The 18,358-nt window shown below is 55.6% G+C and overlaps 1 protein-coding gene across 2 annotated transcripts; it reads right to left on the reverse strand.

Moving 5' to 3' along the window:
* Positions 1 to 7,612: 7,612 nt before the first annotated feature.
* Positions 7,613 to 15,857, reverse strand: LOC139071587 (uncharacterized). Of its 2 annotated transcripts, XM_070554320.1 has the most exons (4): positions 15,031 to 15,857; positions 14,603 to 14,653; positions 14,463 to 14,520; positions 7,613 to 11,862 (listed from the first exon to the last, which is right to left on the reverse strand). In XM_070554320.1, exon 4 carries the CDS (start codon positions 9,176 to 9,178, stop codon positions 8,477 to 8,479), a length of 702 nt encoding a protein of 233 aa, XP_070410421.1. In that variant the 5' UTR covers positions 9,179 to 11,862; positions 14,463 to 14,520; positions 14,603 to 14,653; positions 15,031 to 15,857; the 3' UTR covers positions 7,613 to 8,476. The 2 variants fall into 2 exon arrangements, with proteins under 2 accessions (XP_070410421.1, XP_070410420.1); XM_070554319.1 differs by having other exon boundaries at positions 14,463 to 15,857.
* Positions 15,858 to 18,358: the final 2,501 nt, after the last annotated feature.

The raw sequence follows: 18,358 nt of genomic DNA on the forward strand, positions 1-18,358 counted from the left end.
ATCGACTTCTGGACTGGAGGCGCCGCCGATTTCTGGAGTGGAGGCGCCGCAGGAGGGGCCGCCAACTTCTGGAGTCGAGGCGGAACCGCTGCAGACGGGACCGCTTCCTTGGCTGGTGCCGCCGGACTGTGCGCTGACAACTGGACCGGCTGGCCCGGGGGCAGAGCCTCTTGGACAGGCTGGCCCGGGGACGGAGCCTCTTGGACAGGCTGGCTCCGGGGCGGAGACTCTTGGACAGGCTGGCCCGGGGGCGGAGCCTATTGGACCACCGCGGGACCTGGCACTGACTGGAAGGGTGGCGCGGGACCTGGCGCTGACTGGACGGGTGGCGCGGAACCTGGCGCTGACTGGACTGGTGGCGCGGGACCTGGCGCAGACTGGACTGGTGGCGCAGGACCTGGTGGAGCCGGTAACTGGAAAAGCAGGGAGGTTAGATTGTCCACCAGGAGCTCCTGGAGACTGAAAATCTGACGGAGTCGGACCAGCTCAGCTCGGAGACCGGCGAGCTCTGTTGGATGGGCTGTGGGTTCGGTCCTTTGGCCTGGAGACGAGGGAGCTGCTGACTGGACCGGAGGCGGAGCCGCTGGCTGGACAGAAACCTTCTCCTGGAGATACGAGGAGGATAGGGTGTCCAGCTGGAACTCCTGGAGGCTGATGAGTTGACGGAGCCGGTCAAGCTCCACTTGGAGGCCGGCGAGCTCCGTCTGATGGGCTGTAGGCGTGGCCTCTCCGCACCTGGCGAGGGCAGGACCGGCGGTGACCGGAGGCAGAGCCGCTGCAGGGGTAGACTCGGCAGGTAGAGACGCTGGAGGAGACGTCGTCGACTTCTGGAGTGGAGGAGACGTCGTCGACTTCTGGGCTGGTGGAGACGTCGTCGACTTCTGGGCTGGAGGAGACGTCGTCGACTTCTGGGCTGGAGGAGACGTCGTCGACTTCTGGGCTGGAGGAGACGTCGTCGACTTCTGGGCTGGAGGAGACGTCGTCGACTTCTGGGTTGGAGGAGACGTCGTCGACTTCTGGGCTGGAGGAGACGTCGTCGACTTCTGGGCTGGAGGAGACGTCGTCGACTTCTGGGCTGGAGGAGACGTCGCCGACCTCTGGGCTGGAGGAGGAGACGTCGCCGACCTCTGGGCTGGAGGAGGAGACGTCGCCGACCTCTGGGCTGGAGGAGGAGACGTCGACCCCTGGGCTGGAGGCGACGTCGACCCCTGGGCTGGGGGCGTTGACATCTGGGCTGGAGGCGTCGACCTCCGGGCTGGAGGCGTCGACTTTTGGACTGGAGGCGTCGACTTCTGGACTGGAGGCGCCGACTTCCTGACTGGAGGCGCCGACTTCCTGACTGGAGGCATCGACTTCTGGACTGGAGGCATCGACTTCTGGACTGGAGGCGCCGCCGATTTCTGGAGTGGAGGCGCCGCAGGAGGGGCCGCCAACTTCTGGAGTCGAGGCGGAACCGCTGCAGACGGGACCGCTTCCTTGGCTGGTGCCGCCGGACTGTGCGCTGACAACTGGACCGGCTGGCCCGGGGGCAGAGCCTCTTGGACAGGCTGGCCCGGGGACGGAGCCTCTTGGACAGGCTGGCTCCGGGGCGGAGACTCTTGGACAGGCTGGCCCGGGGGCGGAGCCTATTGGACCACCGCGGGACCTGGCACTGACTGGAAGGGTGGCGCGGGACCTGGCGCTGACTGGACGGGTGGCGCGGAACCTGGCGCTGACTGGACGGGTGGCGCGGGACCTGGCGCTGACTGGACGGGTGGCGCGGGACCTGGCGCTGACTGGACGGGTGGCTCGGGACCTGGCGCTGACTGGACTGGTGGCGCGGGACCTGGCGCTGACTGGACTGGTGGCGCGGGACGTGGCGCAGACTGGACTGGTGGCGCAGGACCTGGTGGAGCCGGTAACTGGAAAAGCAGGGAGGTTAGATTGTCCACCAGGAGCTCCTGGAGACTGAAAATCTGACGGAGTCGGACCAGCTTAGCTCGGAGACCGGCGAGCTCTGTTGGATGGGCTGTGGGCTCGGTCCTTTGGCCTGGAGACGCGGGAGCTGCTGACTGGACCGGAGGCGGGGCCGCTGGCTGTACAGAAACCTTCTCCTGGAGATACGAGGAGGATAGGGTGTCCAGCTGGAACTCCTGGAGGCTGATGAGTTGACGGAGCCGGTCAAGCTACACTTGGAGGCCGGCGAGCTTCGTCTGATGGGCTGTAGGCGTGGTCCCTCCGCACCTGGCGAGGGCAGGACCGGCGGTGACCGGAGGCAGAGCCACTGCAGGGGTAGACTCGGCAGGTAGAGACGCTGGAGGAGACATAGTCGACTTCTGGGCTGGAGGAGACGTCGTCGACTTCTGGGCTGGAGGAGACGTCGTCGACTTCTGGGCCGGAGGAGACGTCGTCGACTTCTGGGCCGGAGGAGACGTCGTCGACTGCTGGGCTGGAGGAGACGTCGTCGACTTCTGGGCTGGAGGAGACGTCGTCGACTTCTGGGCTGGAGGAGACGTCGTCGACTTCTGGGCTGGAGGAGACGTCGTCGACTTCTGGGCTGGAGGAGACGTCGTCGACTTCTGGGCTGGAGGAGACGTCGTCGACTTCTGGGCTGGAGGAGACGTCGCCGACCTCTGGGCTGGAGGAGGAGACGTCGACCCCTGGGCTGGAGGAGGAGACGTCGACCCCTGGGCTGGAGGCGATGTCGACGTCTGGGCTGGGGGCGTCGACGTCTGGGCTAGAGGCGTCGACGTCTGGGCTGGGGGCGTCGACGTCTGGGCTGGAGGCGTCGACCTCCGGGCTGGAGTCGTCGACCTCCGGGCTGGAGGCGTCGACCTCCGGGCTGGAGGCGTCGACTTCCGGACTGAAGGCGTCAACTTCTGGACTTGAGGCGTCGACTTCTCGACTGGAGGTGTCGACTTCTGGACTGGAGGCGTCGACTTCTGGACTGGAGGCGCCGACTTCTGGAGTGGAGGCGCCGACTTCTGGACTGGAGGCGCCGACTTCTGGACTGGAGGCGCCGCCGACTTCTGGAGTGGAGGTGCCGCAGGAGGGGCCGCCAACTTCTGGAGTGGAGGCGGAGCCGCTGCAGACGGGACCGCTTCCCTGGCTGGTGCCGCCGGACTGTGCACTGACAACTGGACAGGCTGGCCCGGGGGCAGAGCCTCTTGGACAGGCTGGCCCGGGGACGGAGCCTCTTGGACAGGCTGGCCCGGGGACGGAGCCTCTTGGACCACCGCGGGACCTGGCGCTGACTGGACGGCTGGCGCGGGACCTGGCGCTCACTGGACGGGTGGCGCGGGACCTAGCGCTGACTGGACTGGTGGCGCGGGACCTGGCGCAGACTGGACTGGTGGCGCGGGACCTGGCGCTGACTGGACTGGTGGCGCGGGACCTGGCGCAGACTGGACTGGTGGCGCAGGACCTGGTGGAGCCGGTAACTGGAAAAGCAGGGAGGTTAGATTGTCCACCAGGAGCTCCTGGAGACTGAAAATCTGACGGAGTCAGACCAGCTCAGCTCGGAGACCGGCGAGCTCTGTTGGATGGGCTGTGGGTTCGGTCCTTTGGCCTGGAGACGAGGGAGCTGCTGACTGGACCGGAGGCGGAGCCGCTGGCTGGACAGAAACCTTCTCCTGGAGATACGAGGAGGATAGGGTGTCCAGCTGGAACTCCTGGAGGCTGATGAGTTGACGGAGCCTGTCAAGCTCCACTTGGAGGCCGGCGAGCTCCGTCTGATGGGCTGTAGGCGTGGCCCCTCCGCACCTGGCGAGGGCAGGACCGGCGGTGACCGGAGGCAGAGCCGCTGCAGGGGTAGACTCGGCAGGTAGACGCTGGAGGAGACGTCGTCGACTTCTGGACTGGAGGAGACGTCGTCGACTTCTGGGCAGGTGGAGACGTCGTCGACTTCTGGGCTGGAAGAGACGTCGTCGACTTCTGGGCTGGAGGAGACGTCGTCGACTTCTGGGCTGGAGGAGACGTCGTCGACTTCTGGGCTGGAGGAGAAGACGTCGCCGAACTCTGGGCTGGAGGAGGAGACGTCGACCACTGGGCTGGAGGCGACGTCGACCCCTGGGCTGGGGTCATTGACATCTGGGCTGGAGGCGTCGACCTCCGGGCTGGAGGCGTCGACTTTTGGACTGGAGGCGTCGACTTCTGGACTGGAGGCGCCGACTTCCTGACTGGAGGCGCCGACTTCCTGACTGGAGGCATCGACTTCTGGACTGGAGGCGCCGACTTCCTGACTGGAGGCGCCGACTTCCTGACTGGAGGCGCCGACTTCCTGACTGGAGGCATCGACTTCTGGACTGGAGGCATCGACTTCTGGACTGGAGGCGCCGCCGATTTCTGGAGTGGAGGCGCCGCAGGAGGGGCCGCCAACTTCTGGAGTCGAGGCGGAACCGCTGCAGACGGGACCGCTTCCTTGGCTGGTGCCGCCGGACTGTGCGCTGACAACTGGACCGGCTGGCCCGGGGGCAGAGCCTCTTGGACAGGCTGGCCCGGGGACGGAGCCTCTTGGACCACTGCGGGACCTGGCGCTGACTGGACGGCTGGCGCGGGACCTGGCGCTCACTGGACGGGTGGCGCGGGACCTAGCGCTGACTGGACTGGTGGCGCGGGACCTGGCGCAGACTGGACTGGTGGCGCGGGACCTGGCGCAGACTGGACTGGTGGCACGGGACCTGGCGCAGACTGGACTGGTGGCGCAGGACCTGGTGGAGCCGGTAACTGGAAAAGCAGGGAGGTTAGATTGTCCACCAGGAGCTACTGGAGACTGAAAATCTGACGGAGTCGGACCAGCTCAGCTCGGAGACCGGCGAGCTCTGTTGGATGGGCTCTGGGTTCGGTCCTTTGGCCTGGAGACGAGGGAGCTGCTGACTGGACCGGAGGCGGAGCCGCTGGCTGGACAGAAACCTTCTCCTGGAGATACGAGGAGGATAGGGTGTCCAGCTGGAACTCCTGGAGGCTGATGAGTTGACGGAGCCGGTCAAGCTACACTTGGAGGCCGGCGAGCTTCGTCTGATGGGCTGTAGGCGTGGTCCCTCCGCACCTGGCGAGGGCAGGACCGGCGGTGACCGGAGGCAGAGCCGCTGCAGGGGTAGACTCGGCAGGTAGAGACGCTGGAGGAGACGTAGTCGACTTCTGGACTGGAAGAGAGTCGACTTCTGGCTGGAGGAGACGTCGTCGACTTCTGGGCTGGTGGAGACGTCGTCGACTTCTGGGCTGGTGTAGACGTCGTCGACTTCTGGGCTGGAGGAGACGACGTCGACTTCTGGGCTGGAGGAGACGACGTCGACTTCTGGACTGGAGGAGATGTCGTCGACTTCTGGGCTGGAGGAGACGTCGTCGACTTCTGGGCTGGTGTAGAGGTCGTCGAATTCTGGGCTGGAGGAGACGTCGTCGACTTCTGGGCTGTAGGAGACGTCGTCGACTTCTGGGCTGGAGGAGACGTCGTCGACTTCTGGGCTGGAGGAGACGTCGTCGACTTCTGGGCTGGAGGAGACGTCGTCGACTTCTGGGCTGGAGGAGACGTCGCCGACCTCTGGGCTGGAGGAGGAGGCGCCGACCTCTGGGCTGGAGGAGGAGGCGCCGACCTCTGGGCTGGAGGAGGAGACGTCGACCTCTGGGCTGGAGGCGACGTCGACATCTGGGCTGGGGGCGTCGACGTCGACGTCTGGGCTGGGGGCGTCGACGTCTGGGCTGGAGGCGTCGACCTCTGGGCTGGAGGCGTCGACCTCCGGGCTGGAGGCTTCGACTTCCGGACTGAAGGTGTCAACTTCTGGACTGGAGGCGTCGACTTCTGACTGGAGGCGCCGACTTCTGGACTGGAGGCGCCGACTTCTGGACTGGAGGCGCCGCCGACTTCTGGAGTGGAGGTGCCGCAGGAGGGGCCGCCAACTTCTGGAGTGGAGGCGGAGTTACTGCAGACGGGACCGCTTCCCTGGCTGGTGCCGCCGGACTATGCGCTGACAACTGGACAGGCTGGCCCGGGGGCAGAGCCTCTTGGACAGGCTGGCCCGGGGACGGAGCCTCTTGGACCACCGCGGGACCTGGCGCTGACAGGACGGCTGGCGCGGGACCTGGCGCTCACTGGACGGGTGGCGCGGGACCTAGCGCTGACTGGACTGGTGGCGCGGGACCTGGCGCAGACTGGACTGGTGGCGCGGGACCTGGCGCAGACTGGACTGGTGGCGCGGGACCTGGCGCAGACTGGACTGGTGGCGCAGGACCTGGTGGAGCCGGTAACTGGAAAAGCAGGGAGGTTAGATTGTCCACCAGGAGCTACTGGAGACTGAAAATCTGACGGAGTCGGACCAGCTCAGCTCGGAGACCGGCGAGCTCTGTTGGATAGGCTCTGGGTTCGGTCCTTTGGCCTGGAGACGAGGGAGCTGCTGACTGGACCGGAGGCGGAGCCGCTGGCTGGACAGAAACCTTCTCCTGGAGATACGAGGAGGATAGGGTGTCCAGGTGGAACTCCTGGAGGCTGATGAGTTGACGGAGCCGGTCAAGCTCCACTTGGAGGCCGGCGAGCTCCGTCTGATGGGCTGTAGGAGTGGCCCCTCCGCACCTGGCGAGGGCAGGACCGGCGGTGACCGGAGGCAGAGCCGCTGCAGGGGTAGATTCGGCAGGTAGAGACGCTGGAGGAGACGTCGTCGACTTCTGGACTGGAGGAGACGTCGTCGACTTCTGGGCTGGTGGAGACGTCGTCGACTTCTGGGCTGGTGGAGACGTCGTCGACTTCTGGGCTGGTGGAGACGTGGTCGACTTCTGGGCTGGAGAAGACGTCGTCGACGTCTGGGCTGGAGGAGACGTCGTCGACTTCTGGGCTGGAGGAGACGTCGTCGACTTCTGGGCTGGAGGAGACGTCGTCGACTTCTGGGCTGGAGGAGACGTCGTCGACTTCTGGGCTGGAGGAGACGTCGTCGACTTCTGGGCTGGAGGAGGAGGCGTCGACTTCTGGGCTGGAGGAGGAGGCGTCGACCTCTGGGCTGGAGGAGGAGACGTCGGCCCCTGGGCTGGAGGCGACGTCGACGTCTGGGCTGGGGGCGTTGACGTCTGGGCTGGAGGCGTCGACCTCCGGGCTGGAGGCGTCGACTTCCAGACTGGAGGCATCGACTTTTGGACTGGAGGCGTCGACTTTTGGACTGGAGGCGTCGACTTCTGGACTGGAGGCGCCGACTTCCTGACTGGAGGCATCGACTTCTGGACTGGAGGCATCGTTTTCTGGACTGGAGGCACCGCCGATTTCTGGAGTGGAGGCGCCGCAGGAGGGGCCGCCAACTTCTGGAGTCGAGGCGGAACCGCTGCAGACGGGACCGCTTCCTTGGCTGGTGCCGCCGGACTGTGCGCTGACAACTGGACCGGCTGGCCCGGGGGCAGAGCCTCTTGGACAGGCTGGCCCGGGGACGGAGCCTCTTGGACAGGCTGGCTCCGGCGCGGAGACTCTTGGACAGGCTGGCCCGGGGGCGGAGCCTATTGGACCACCGCGGGACCTGGCACTGACTGGAAGGGTGGCGCGGGACCTGGCGCTGACTGGACTGGTGGCGCGGGACCTGGCGCAGACTGGACTGGTGGCGCGGGACCTGGCGCAGACTGGACTGGTGGCGCGGGACCTGGCGCAGACTGGACTGGTGGCGCGGGACCTGGCGCAGACTGGACTGGTGGCGCAGGACCTGGTGGAGCCGGTATCTGGAAAAGCAGGGAGGTTAGATTGTCCACCAGGAGCTCCTGGAGCCTGAAAATCTGACGGAGTCGGACCAGCTCAGCTCGGAAACCGGCGAGCTCTGTTGGATGGGCTGTGGGTTCGGTCCTTTGGCCTGGAGATGAGGGAGCTGCTGACTGGACCGGAGGTGGGGCCGCTGGCTGGACAGAAACCTTCTCCTGGAGATACGAGGAGGATAGGATGTCCAGCTGGAACTCCTGGAGGCTGATGAGTTGACGGAGCCAGTCAAGCTCCACTTGGAGGCTGGTGAGCTCCGTCTAATGGGCTGTAGGCGTGGGCCCTCCGCCTGTAGATGAAGGAGGTGCTGACTGGACCGGAGATGGGGCCGCTGATCTGACTGGGGTGGGTCCAAGCTGGTGTCCCAAGCCGGGGTAGCGGTGAGCCCGTGGTTCCGTCCTGGGACAGGGGTTGACACTGGAGCCCGGCATCCTTCCCAACACCGTGGGCTAACTCTGGGGGAGCACACTGCCAGTCTGGTGCCCACATAGCAGGAGCGGTCTAGCTGCGTCTCCCAGTCCAGACCCCAACTGGCTCCGGGAGGGTGGAGAGGATCGCCGAGGCCGGGGTTCGGCAGCGGCGTCTGCGGCGAGGCGACGCCGGAGGAGGAGAAGCCGGCCGGTGGTTTGAGGTGAGGAACTGAAGCAGGTACTCCCAGGGGAGAACCTCCCCGCTGGATCCTTTAGGAGTTTGGTTCATTCTGTCACGGCGTGCTGGTGAGTGAAGCGGAGGTGAGGATCCACATGTGGGTGAGGAAGGCAGGCAGATAGACACGAACGTTTAGTATAGTTTAATATAAAAACACGCTGGACACTGAAACAATGAACCAACAAAAGACAAAGAACTGAGAGGGTTTAAATCAGAAACCGTCTCAGGCAAGCTCAACTGCATGCTCGTCGTCCCCATCGGGGTCTTGACCTGACTCCAGCTCGTCACCGTAACAGACTTGAGTGGGCAAATGCTCACATTGAATGGCGTCTGGCATGTTGGAGAGGTGTTGTCTTCACGGTTGAATCTCGGTTTACATTGTTCAGGGCAGATGGCAGACAGCGTGTGTGGCGTCATGCGGATGAGCAATTTGCTGATGTCAATGTTGTGGATCGAGTGGCCCATGGTGGTGGTGGGGTTATGGTATGGACAGGCATCTGTTATGGACGAAGAACACAGGTGCATTTTATTGATGGCATTTTGAATGCACAGAGATACCGTGATGAGATCCTGAGGCCCATTGTTGTGCCGTACATCCATGAACATTACCTCATGTTTCAGCAAGATAATGCACGGCCCCATGTTGCAAGGATCTGTACACAATTCTTGGAAGCTGAAAATGTCCCAGTTCTTGCATGGCCACGCATACTCAACGAACATGTCACCCATTGAGCATGTTTGGGATGTGCTTGACCGGCGTATACGACAGCGTGTACCAGTTCCCACTAATATCCAACAACTTCGCACAACCATTGAAGAGGAGTGGACCAACATTCCACAGGCCACAATTGACAATCTGATCAACTCTATGCGAAGAAGATGTGTTGCACTGCATAAGGCAAATGGTGGTCACACCAGATACTGACCGGTTCTGAGTCCCCAGACCCCTAATAAAGCAATTAACTGCACATTCCTGGGTGGCCTTTAATTGTGGGCAGTATAAGGTACACCTGTGCACTACTCATGATGTCAGATCAGCATCTTGATGTGGCACACCTGTGAGGTGGGATGGATTATCTTAGCAAAGCACAGGTGCTCACTATCATAAATTTAGACTGATTTGTGATCAATGTTTGAGAGAAATGGTAATATTGTGTATCTGGACTGAATTTGAGATCTTTAAGTCCATCTCATGAAAAATCGGAGCAGAAACAAAGGTGTTGCGTTTATATTTTTGTTGAGTGTAGGTTCCTACATCACCTTTAGCTCCATCCATTCACAGTAAATGCTTAGTTCACTTGTCATGTTTTAATTGTTTCTAAAATAAATTCTTACAATTATAAACCTGACTCTTTTCTGAATCAAGACGAGGTGTGTATAATTACTTAATAAAGCAAAAATCCTATAATCTTCTGATATTTACAATAAAGATCAAGTAAGGTAATATTGTATATTTATACAGAACATCAAATAAATAATACACATTTGCCTCCGCTACACAAAGATTTTTTTTTTGTAAACCAATTTTAAAAATATACACTTAACAGATGTATTTTAGGGCAGAATTTTAAAACTAAATTATAACAAATAAATGTATTTTATTGACACTACAGCTGAGTCAATATTTACGTCCTGAAAAAAAGTTTATTTACCTGATCTCGGCACGTTCACTCATGCCCTCAGTCGGATGCTTTCTTAAGAGATGCAGCAGCATGGAAGAAGTGCTGTTGTGGTAGCTCCACCTTGCAATGCTTGCATACAATGGCGTTTTCCTTGCTTTTTAATGTAAAGTGATCCCATGCCTTGGAAAACTTCTGTCGTTTACTATATCCTTCGTTTTGGTCTTGCTCGTTTTCATTTATTTCCATGGCGTCTGCCATTGTCGGCTGCCCAGCTGAAAAGACGAAAAGACCGCTGCGCGCTGTGCAGTAGAGTACATGGCACGTATAATCTGTGACGTAACCGCGTTGCGCAACACATAAAGAATCCATGCGCAATGCCGGATATTCAGCTATGGTCTATTTAACGAGTCCTCGAGGCAGCGGAAAATTCTCGAATATTTTTTGTCAGCGAATCATTCGAGTTACTCGAGGAATCATTGCAGCCCTAATCAGCATAATCATTTTTAAAGCTAATCAATATAATCTTTTTGAGAATAATCATTTTTACACTTAACCAATATAACCTTTTCTGTTTAAACTAATATAGTCAACTTCAGTCTAATTGCTGTCAGGTTATGAATGTGTTGGTCAATCATTTAATCTTCATATATAAGGAAATAAAACTTTGTCGAAGTGCTGCAGACTAACAGAGATAACGTTCCAGAAAACATTGGTGTTGAAAGTTTCTATAACAATGGCCTGACTCTTACTGCTTGTGGTCAAAAGAAGATCACGAGTTATGTCATGGGGAAGTGTCTGATTGATAAACTTTTGACCTCGTTGCTGAGCCAGAGATCACAAGTTCAGTCTTAGAAAAAGTCTTGGATGTTGAGGGTCAGGGAAAGTCAGAAGGTGCTTTAGACTGTGAACTCATGAAGACCGCTCACATGAGGAGGAGTAGTGTATGACTGTGAAGTGGGAACGCCCCAGTCTATTGTGGAACTGTTGTAAAATTAAAAAAAAATTTTCATGCAATTCAATAAAAGGGCTGACGAGAAGAGTCGAAAGTTAGAAGATACATCGGCAGGGAACTGCTTGTGTTCTTCTCACCAGAAGCCAACCAAAGATCTTTGTGTGTGTACATATTATAATGGGCTTAAAGTAGGGCTGGGCAATAAATCGAAAATGTATCGTTATCGAAATTTCTGACTCTTATCGAGATCATTTTTCCCATGTCAATAAATTTGATAATAAAAAAATGAAAAGATGTGTGTAGCTGGACAACATTCATGTCCCTTTAAGAAGCTGTACCACCTTGAGATGCGTAAAAATGTGACTAAATATAATACATGTGACAGCCCCATCTAGTGGACAACTTACCTGCAGTTATGGTCCATTTATCATTATTGAGGTTAAATCCTCAATATATTGTGATATTAGTTTTAGGCCATATTGCCCAGCCCTAGCTTAAAGTGTGGATCTCTCTTCAGGGTCACCTCCAAAGAACCAGGGAGTGGTTAGATGGAATAATTTCCACCACGACAGCCCCCATAATTCTGGTATGAAAGTGAAGCCAACAAGGAAGAGGCACAAAAAAATGCATTTCCCCCCTCATCCACCAGAAGAGAGCTAATCCTCATCGAATCACATGTCAAAAATGCCAATTTGACAGCAGAGATAAACTGATCAGAAAGCCCTTTAAGCTTTAATAGATCTAGTTAACATTCATGAAAACTCTGAGGGGGCAAATTTTTTTTATAAATTTATAATCATTGCAACCCAAAGTCAGTCCTACCACACTGCTGAATCCTGCCGGTGCTGTTTCCTCAGTGAGGTGCAGTACATCTCGTTCATCACCCTTGGAAAAGGAGATGATGTGTTCTGGTCCGGCTCTCCACTCCCTCGTCGAGGAGACTTCTAACCACAGAATAGAGGCTTTACTATCTAGTACTCAAAATCTATCTTAATGATATTGGCCACAGGCTAAATTCCTTTGAATGGCATGTTTAAAGTATAAAACCTCAATGAAAAATGTTTTTGGATTTTCACGGCTGGAATTTGAAGAAAATCTGATGTTTCTGACTGGCACGGGAAAAACAGAAACTAGCTTCAGGTCTAAGCCCTGGACAGCTGGTGACGTTTCACAGGAGGTCTGAAGAAAAAGCACCTGACTACGATGTTTCTGTGTTAAGAGTTATAGCTGAGAACAATGTGTCATCAGTCAAGATGTAGCTTCTGAAGCCTCTGCTAGTCGGTCAGATTGTTTTTTTCTCTGGGATGATTACCGGAGAAGTTCAACCGAACTCCGACCCCGCTAGCTGGATATCACTACCGGAGGTGCAGACATGTTTTGGACCGTTTGACGCAGAAGACCCGCGACCCGATTTGGACACCGGGAAGGATTCTGTTAGTCTTAAGAACCAAAATCGGTACAATTTGTTTACTTTTGTTAAATATTTAATTTTTGTGCTCGTACCACCGGGAGCTCTCAGCTGACTACAGGTCTTAACTCCATCATACTGTCCTGATGTGTAATTCAGTAATCTACAGAAAAAAAACAAAATTATGTGCTGCCAATTTTACAGCTGCATGTATATATTAGGGGTTTAACGGTTCGGGCCACTTGCGTACCATTTTGGTTCATTTTCCATTAAATAATGAAATTTTGTTTGCATGATTTAAGTGCAGCAGATCAAAGTTCATAGGCGAGTTTCCGCACCGACGCTGTATTGAGTGACGCATGATGGTTGCACGCACCTGATCTCCGATTAAAAAAGGTGATCTGCAAATTCTGATCAACGTCTTTCTGAGCAGATCAAACCAGCTGGCTGTCGCTGCTACTGTGGAGACAGTAGAGACGCTGAACGTAAACAACATGTCTACTGAACTTTTCCCCCACGGCAGTTGATGTAATGTTTTCATTCTACAACAAAAAATACGATGCGGAGAAAGCTCGTTATTTAACAGGGTATCTGCAGGTTTAAGGGAGCCAAATTTAAGGCTTTTTAAGACCTTTTTTAAGGCCACTTTGACCAAATTTAAGCTATTTTTTAATTATATTTAAGCTATAATTTTCAGCTATTGCCTGGCACTGGTGCTAACCACGTCGCAAACGTGGGATTACCCACCCAGTTACCATTAAACTTTCACTTCCCCATGGTGCAAGCTCCCACTAGCTTAACCAGCTAATGTGCTCATCTAAAAATAGTCCCCTTTCACAACCAACTGAATGTGTACAGTTCCACTTATGCCAATATCATAAAAAAAAATGCTGAACACTAACTACAAATTCTTGTTCATAGGGTCTTTGGTAATTTAAGACATTTGGAAACTGTAATTAAGGATTATTTGTCATTTCTAATGATTTTTAAGATCTTAAATTTAAAAAAGCAAATTTAAAACTTTAAAACTTTTTAAGGACCTGCGGATACCCTCTAATATGAGTTTTAAAGAAGAAAGTGGGCAGTCTGAGGTGAGTTTTCAAGGCTCACTGCAGAAATAAAAACAAGGCGCATCAACAGTCAAGCACGTATGAGAGTGATACTCATAGCTGCGCAAATAAACTGTGAAATATTTAAAGACATCATACTAGATCAGCAGCTTGTGAGGACACCTGGTTCTGCTCACTACAGAAGCCGCTTCAGACAAAAAATAAATAAATATAATAATATACAGAAAACGATTTGTACTGAGCTCTTCAAAACACTGAACCGAATCGAATACGATTTTAGCGTACTGTTATACCTCTAACGATTAGAGACTCATTTATATAGTTTAATAGCAAAAAAGTTGATTTGAGGGTGACTTGCTCTTTAACAAAATGAAAAACTGAACCAAGTTCATATTTATATAATTGGTAAAGTATAGTTACACTGAATTTTTACAATTTTAATGCTGAGTCTGGCCAATACCTTTGATAGTCATATATAGCACATGTACCCTGTATATAGCATGTCAAAGATTACTACTGAGCACAATAAATCTTTACAAAAATCCATTTTTATTACAATGTTTTTCTTTGTAATAATTTCTTCCCAAAAGATAAAAATATAACCTTAAATCAAGGCTGTAAATCTGTTTTTAACAAAAGTGTTTTCACAGATGTGAAGTTTTCTTTAAATAATTAAGTACAGAATCATTTAATTTACCCATTCATAAACAAATCAGGTCTCTGGTTTCATCACCATCTTTTAGCAGTATCGCTGTACAAAGTGGAGGTTATTTGGCAAAGAAAAAATGTTACAGCAAATGGAAAACTCCTATTATGGTGCCTGTCTGGTGACATTTGAGGGGGAAAAATAACTTGCGGCCACGACTGCGTGGCAAGGTCCCCCCCCCCCCTCAATGTCACCAGACTAGCTTCATACTAGTGATTAAAACCAATACATTTTCAACATACTGTCAGTGAACTGGTACTTAAACGTTTTAGCACATAAATAAGTTTTTTCCAACTCAGTTTCACTTTAAGATAAGCTTTTGCTGCTAGTCCGTTAGCGGTCTTAAAACTGCCTACTCACCAAAACGTTCAAAAGTCATCCGGTTTTCTCAACACTCCAATTATCCAGAATGCATCATCTGTTACACAAAAACATTTTTAGGTAAGTAATAGGTAGAAAGGTTAACTTCTGAACTGTTTTTCCTCGTAACTTTACCGCACCGTTCCCATTTTTCTGTCTCCTCAGATGTTTTGACGACAAGGTCCTCACACCTGCACATCCACAATAACAAGTACGGTTAAGTTAGACTACAACACATAACTTGTTTTCTTTACCAGTCAGGACTTCCATATTAAAGAAGGCGTGTTTCTGAGTTGTCTTGGTAACATCTTTCCTGTCAGCCTCTGATTGACTGTGAAAATCATAACATAAATTCTTTAAAACTAAATCACTTTGAGTGATTTGCCAGTTCTAGAGAAAGCTTCAGACCGGCCATCTTTAGCATATCTCTTTAATAATCAAAGATTTTGACACATCATCAAAACCTTTTTGCACCTACAAAGCTGAGACAGCAAACAGTTCATGCAGAACAAAGCTGATATTGTTCAACTCCTTAAGAGTTATTCCTGAGACGCAAGCTGATTCCAACCTGTGCTGCGTGGTGATATCTTTTGGACCGGAGAAGTCGGTGCTCGCAGTCAATCTACCGGACCTGGGTGCCCAGAGGTCATCCTGACTCTCTGACCTCCGAATCCGTGACGAAGGTCATCAAAAGGGTGAGGTAGAACACAGAGATTGCGTCTGAATGTGCTTCTGAAGATAACATCATAGTTTAGAACAAACCAAATTCTTTTTCATCCAGAGACGCCGCTTTCCGAGATTCTGAAGTTCTGACCAACACCGCATTTACACATACACTCAACAAAAATATAAACGCAACACCTTTGTTTCTGCTCCGATTTTCCATGAGATGGACATAAAGATCTAAAATACATTCCAGATACACAATATTACCATTTTTCTCAAACATTGTTCACAAATCAATCTAAATGTGTGATAGTGAGCACTTCTGCATTGCTGAGATAATCTGTCACGGCATGCTGGTGAGTGAAGCGGAGGTGAGGATCCACATGCGGGTGAGGAAGGCAGGCAGATAGACACGAACGTTTAGTAAAGTTTAATATAAAAACGCGCTGGACACTGAAACAATAAACCGTCAAAAGACACAGAACTGAGAGGGTTTAAATACATGAGGGCTGGGAGCTTGGGTGATTGGAAAAAGAGAGGTAGGTGGGAGCAATTAACAGAGACACATGACTGAACAGAATGGGGAAACAGGACAGGGTGTGACATAATCCATCCCACCTCACAGGTATGCCACATCAAGATGCTGATCCGACATCATGAGTAGTGCACAGGTGTACCTTATACTGCCCACAATAAAAGCACCCCCCCCCACCCCACCCCACCCCCCAGAGAGCGGATTCCAGACGCCCACAGGAACACAGAGCAGGGCGGGAGGAGGGGGACCAGGAAGGAGGGCCGAGAGGAACCGAGGGACTGGTGGAGAAGAGGCAGGGACCAGTAGGGTCCAGGGGCCTGCGTCTGGGACAGAGGAGGAGACGACAACGGGCTCTGGGGGGCCTGCGTCTGGGGCAGAGGAGGAGACGGTGACAGGCTCTGGGGGGGCCTGCGTCTGGGGCAGAGGAGGAGACGGCGGCGGGCTCTGGGAGGCTCACGCCTGGCGAGGGCAGGACCGGCGGTGACCGGAGGCAGAGCCGCTGCAGGGGTAGACTCGGCAGGTAGAGACGCTGGAGGAGACGTAGTCGACTTCTGGACTGGAGGAGACGTCGTCGACTTCTGGACTGGAGGAGACGTCGTCGACTTCTGGACTGGAGGAGACGTCGTCGACTTCTGGACTGGAGGAGACTTCGTCGACTTCTGGGCTGGTGGGGACGTCGTCGACTTCTGTGCTGGAGGAGACGTCGTCGACTTCTGGGCTGGTGGAGACGTCGTCGACTTCTGGGCTGGAGGAGACGTCGTCGACTTCTGGGCTGGAGGAGACAACGTTGACTTCTGGGCTGGAGGAGACGTCGTCGACTTCTGGGCTGGAGGAGACGTCGTCGACTTCTGGGCTGGAGGAGACGTCGTCGACCTCTGGGCTGGAGGAGACGTCGTTGACTTCTGGGCTGGAGGAGACGTCGCCGACCTCTGGGCTGGAGGAGGAGACGTCGACCCCTGGGCTGGAGGAGGAGACGTCGACCCCTGGGCTGGAGGCGATGTCGACATCTGGGCTGGGGGCGTCGACGTCTGGGCTGGGGGCGTCGACGTCTGGGCTGGGGGCGTCGACGTCTGGGCTGGAGGCGTCGACCTCTGGGCTGGAGGCGTCGACCTCTGGGCTGGAGGCGTCGACCTCCGGGCTGGAGGCGTCGACTTCCGGACTGAAGGTGTCAACTTCTGGACTGGAGGCGTCGACTTCTCGACTGGAGGTGTCGACTTCTGGACTGGAGGCGTCGACTTCTGGACTGGAGGCGCCGACTTCTGGAGTGGAGGCGCCGACTTCTGGACTGGAGGCGCCGACTTCTGGACTGGAGGGGCCGCCGACTTCTGGAGTGGAGGTGCCGCAGGAGGGGCCGCCAACTTCTGGAGTGGAGGCGGAGCCGCTGCAGACGGGACCGCTTCCCTGGCTGGTGCCGCCGGACTGTGCACTGACAACTGGACAGGCTGGCCCAGGGGCAGAGCCTCTTGGACAGGCTGGCCCGGGGACGGAGCCTCTTGGACCACCGCGGGACCTGGCGCTGACTGGACGGCTGGCGCGGGACCTGGCGCTCACTGGACGGGTGGCGCGGGACCTAGCGCTGACTGGACTGGTGGCGCGGGACCTGGCGCAGACTGGACTGGTGGCGCGAGACCTGGCGCTGACTGGACTGGTGGCGCGGGACCTGGCGCAGACTGGACTGGTGGCGCAGGACCTGGTGGAGCCGGTAACTGGAAAAGCAGGGAGGTTAGATTGTCCACCAGGAGCTCCTGGAGACTGAAAATCTGACGGAGTCGGACCAGCTCAGCTCGGAGACCGGCGAGCTCTGTTGGATGGGCTGTGGGCTCGGTCCTTTGGCCTGGAGACGAGGGAGCTGCTGACTGGACCGGAGGCGGGGCCGCTGGCTGGACAGAAACCTTCTCCTGGAGATACGAGGAGGATAGGGTGTCCAGCTGGAACTCCTGGAGGCTGATGAGTTGACGGAGCCGGTCAAGCTACACTTGGAGGCCGGCGAGCTTCGTCTGATGGGCTGTAGGCGTGGTCCCTCCGCACCTGGCGAGGGCAGGACCGGCGGTGACCGGAGGCAGAGCCACTGCAGGGGTAGACTCGGCAGGTAGAGACGCTGGAGGAGACGTAGTCGACTTCTGGGCTGGAGGAGACGTCGTCGACTTCTGGGCTGGTGGAGACGTCGTCGACTTCTGGGCTGGTGTAGACGTCGTCGACTTCTGGGCTGGAGGAGACGTCGTCGACTTCTGGGCTGGAGGAGACAACGTCGACTTCTGGGCTGGAGGAGACGTCGTCGACTTCTGGGCTGGAGGAGACGTCGTCGACTTCTGGGCTGGAGGAGACGTCGTCGACTTCTGGGCTGGAGGAGACGTCGTCGACTTCTGGGCTGGAGGAGACGTCGTCGACTTCTGGGCTGGAAAAGACGTCGTCGACTTCTGGGCTGGAGGAGACGTCGCCGACCTCTGGGCTGGAGGAGGAGACGTCGACCCCTGGGCTGGAGGAGGAGACGTCGACCCCTGGGCTGGAGGCGATGTCGACATCTGGGCTGGGGGCGTCGACGTCTGGGCTGGGGGCGTCGACGTCTGGGCTGGAGGCGTCGACGTCTGGGCTGGGGGCGTCGACGTCTGGGCTGGAGGCGTCGACCTCTGGGCTGGAGGCGTCGACCTCTGGGCTGGAGGCGTCGACCTCCGGGCTGGAGGCGTCGACTTCCGGA

This window comes from Nothobranchius furzeri, chromosome 8, assembly GCF_043380555.1.
Source record: "Nothobranchius furzeri strain GRZ-AD chromosome 8, NfurGRZ-RIMD1, whole genome shotgun sequence".
NCBI lineage: Eukaryota > Metazoa > Chordata > Actinopteri > Cyprinodontiformes > Nothobranchiidae > Nothobranchius > Nothobranchius furzeri.

What these genes read in the sequence shown, in the direction of transcription:
- LOC139071587 (XM_070554320.1), bottom strand. Translation starts at nt 9,178, where the DNA reads ATGTTGGTCCACTCCTCTTCAATGGTTGTGCGAAGTTGTTGGATATTA.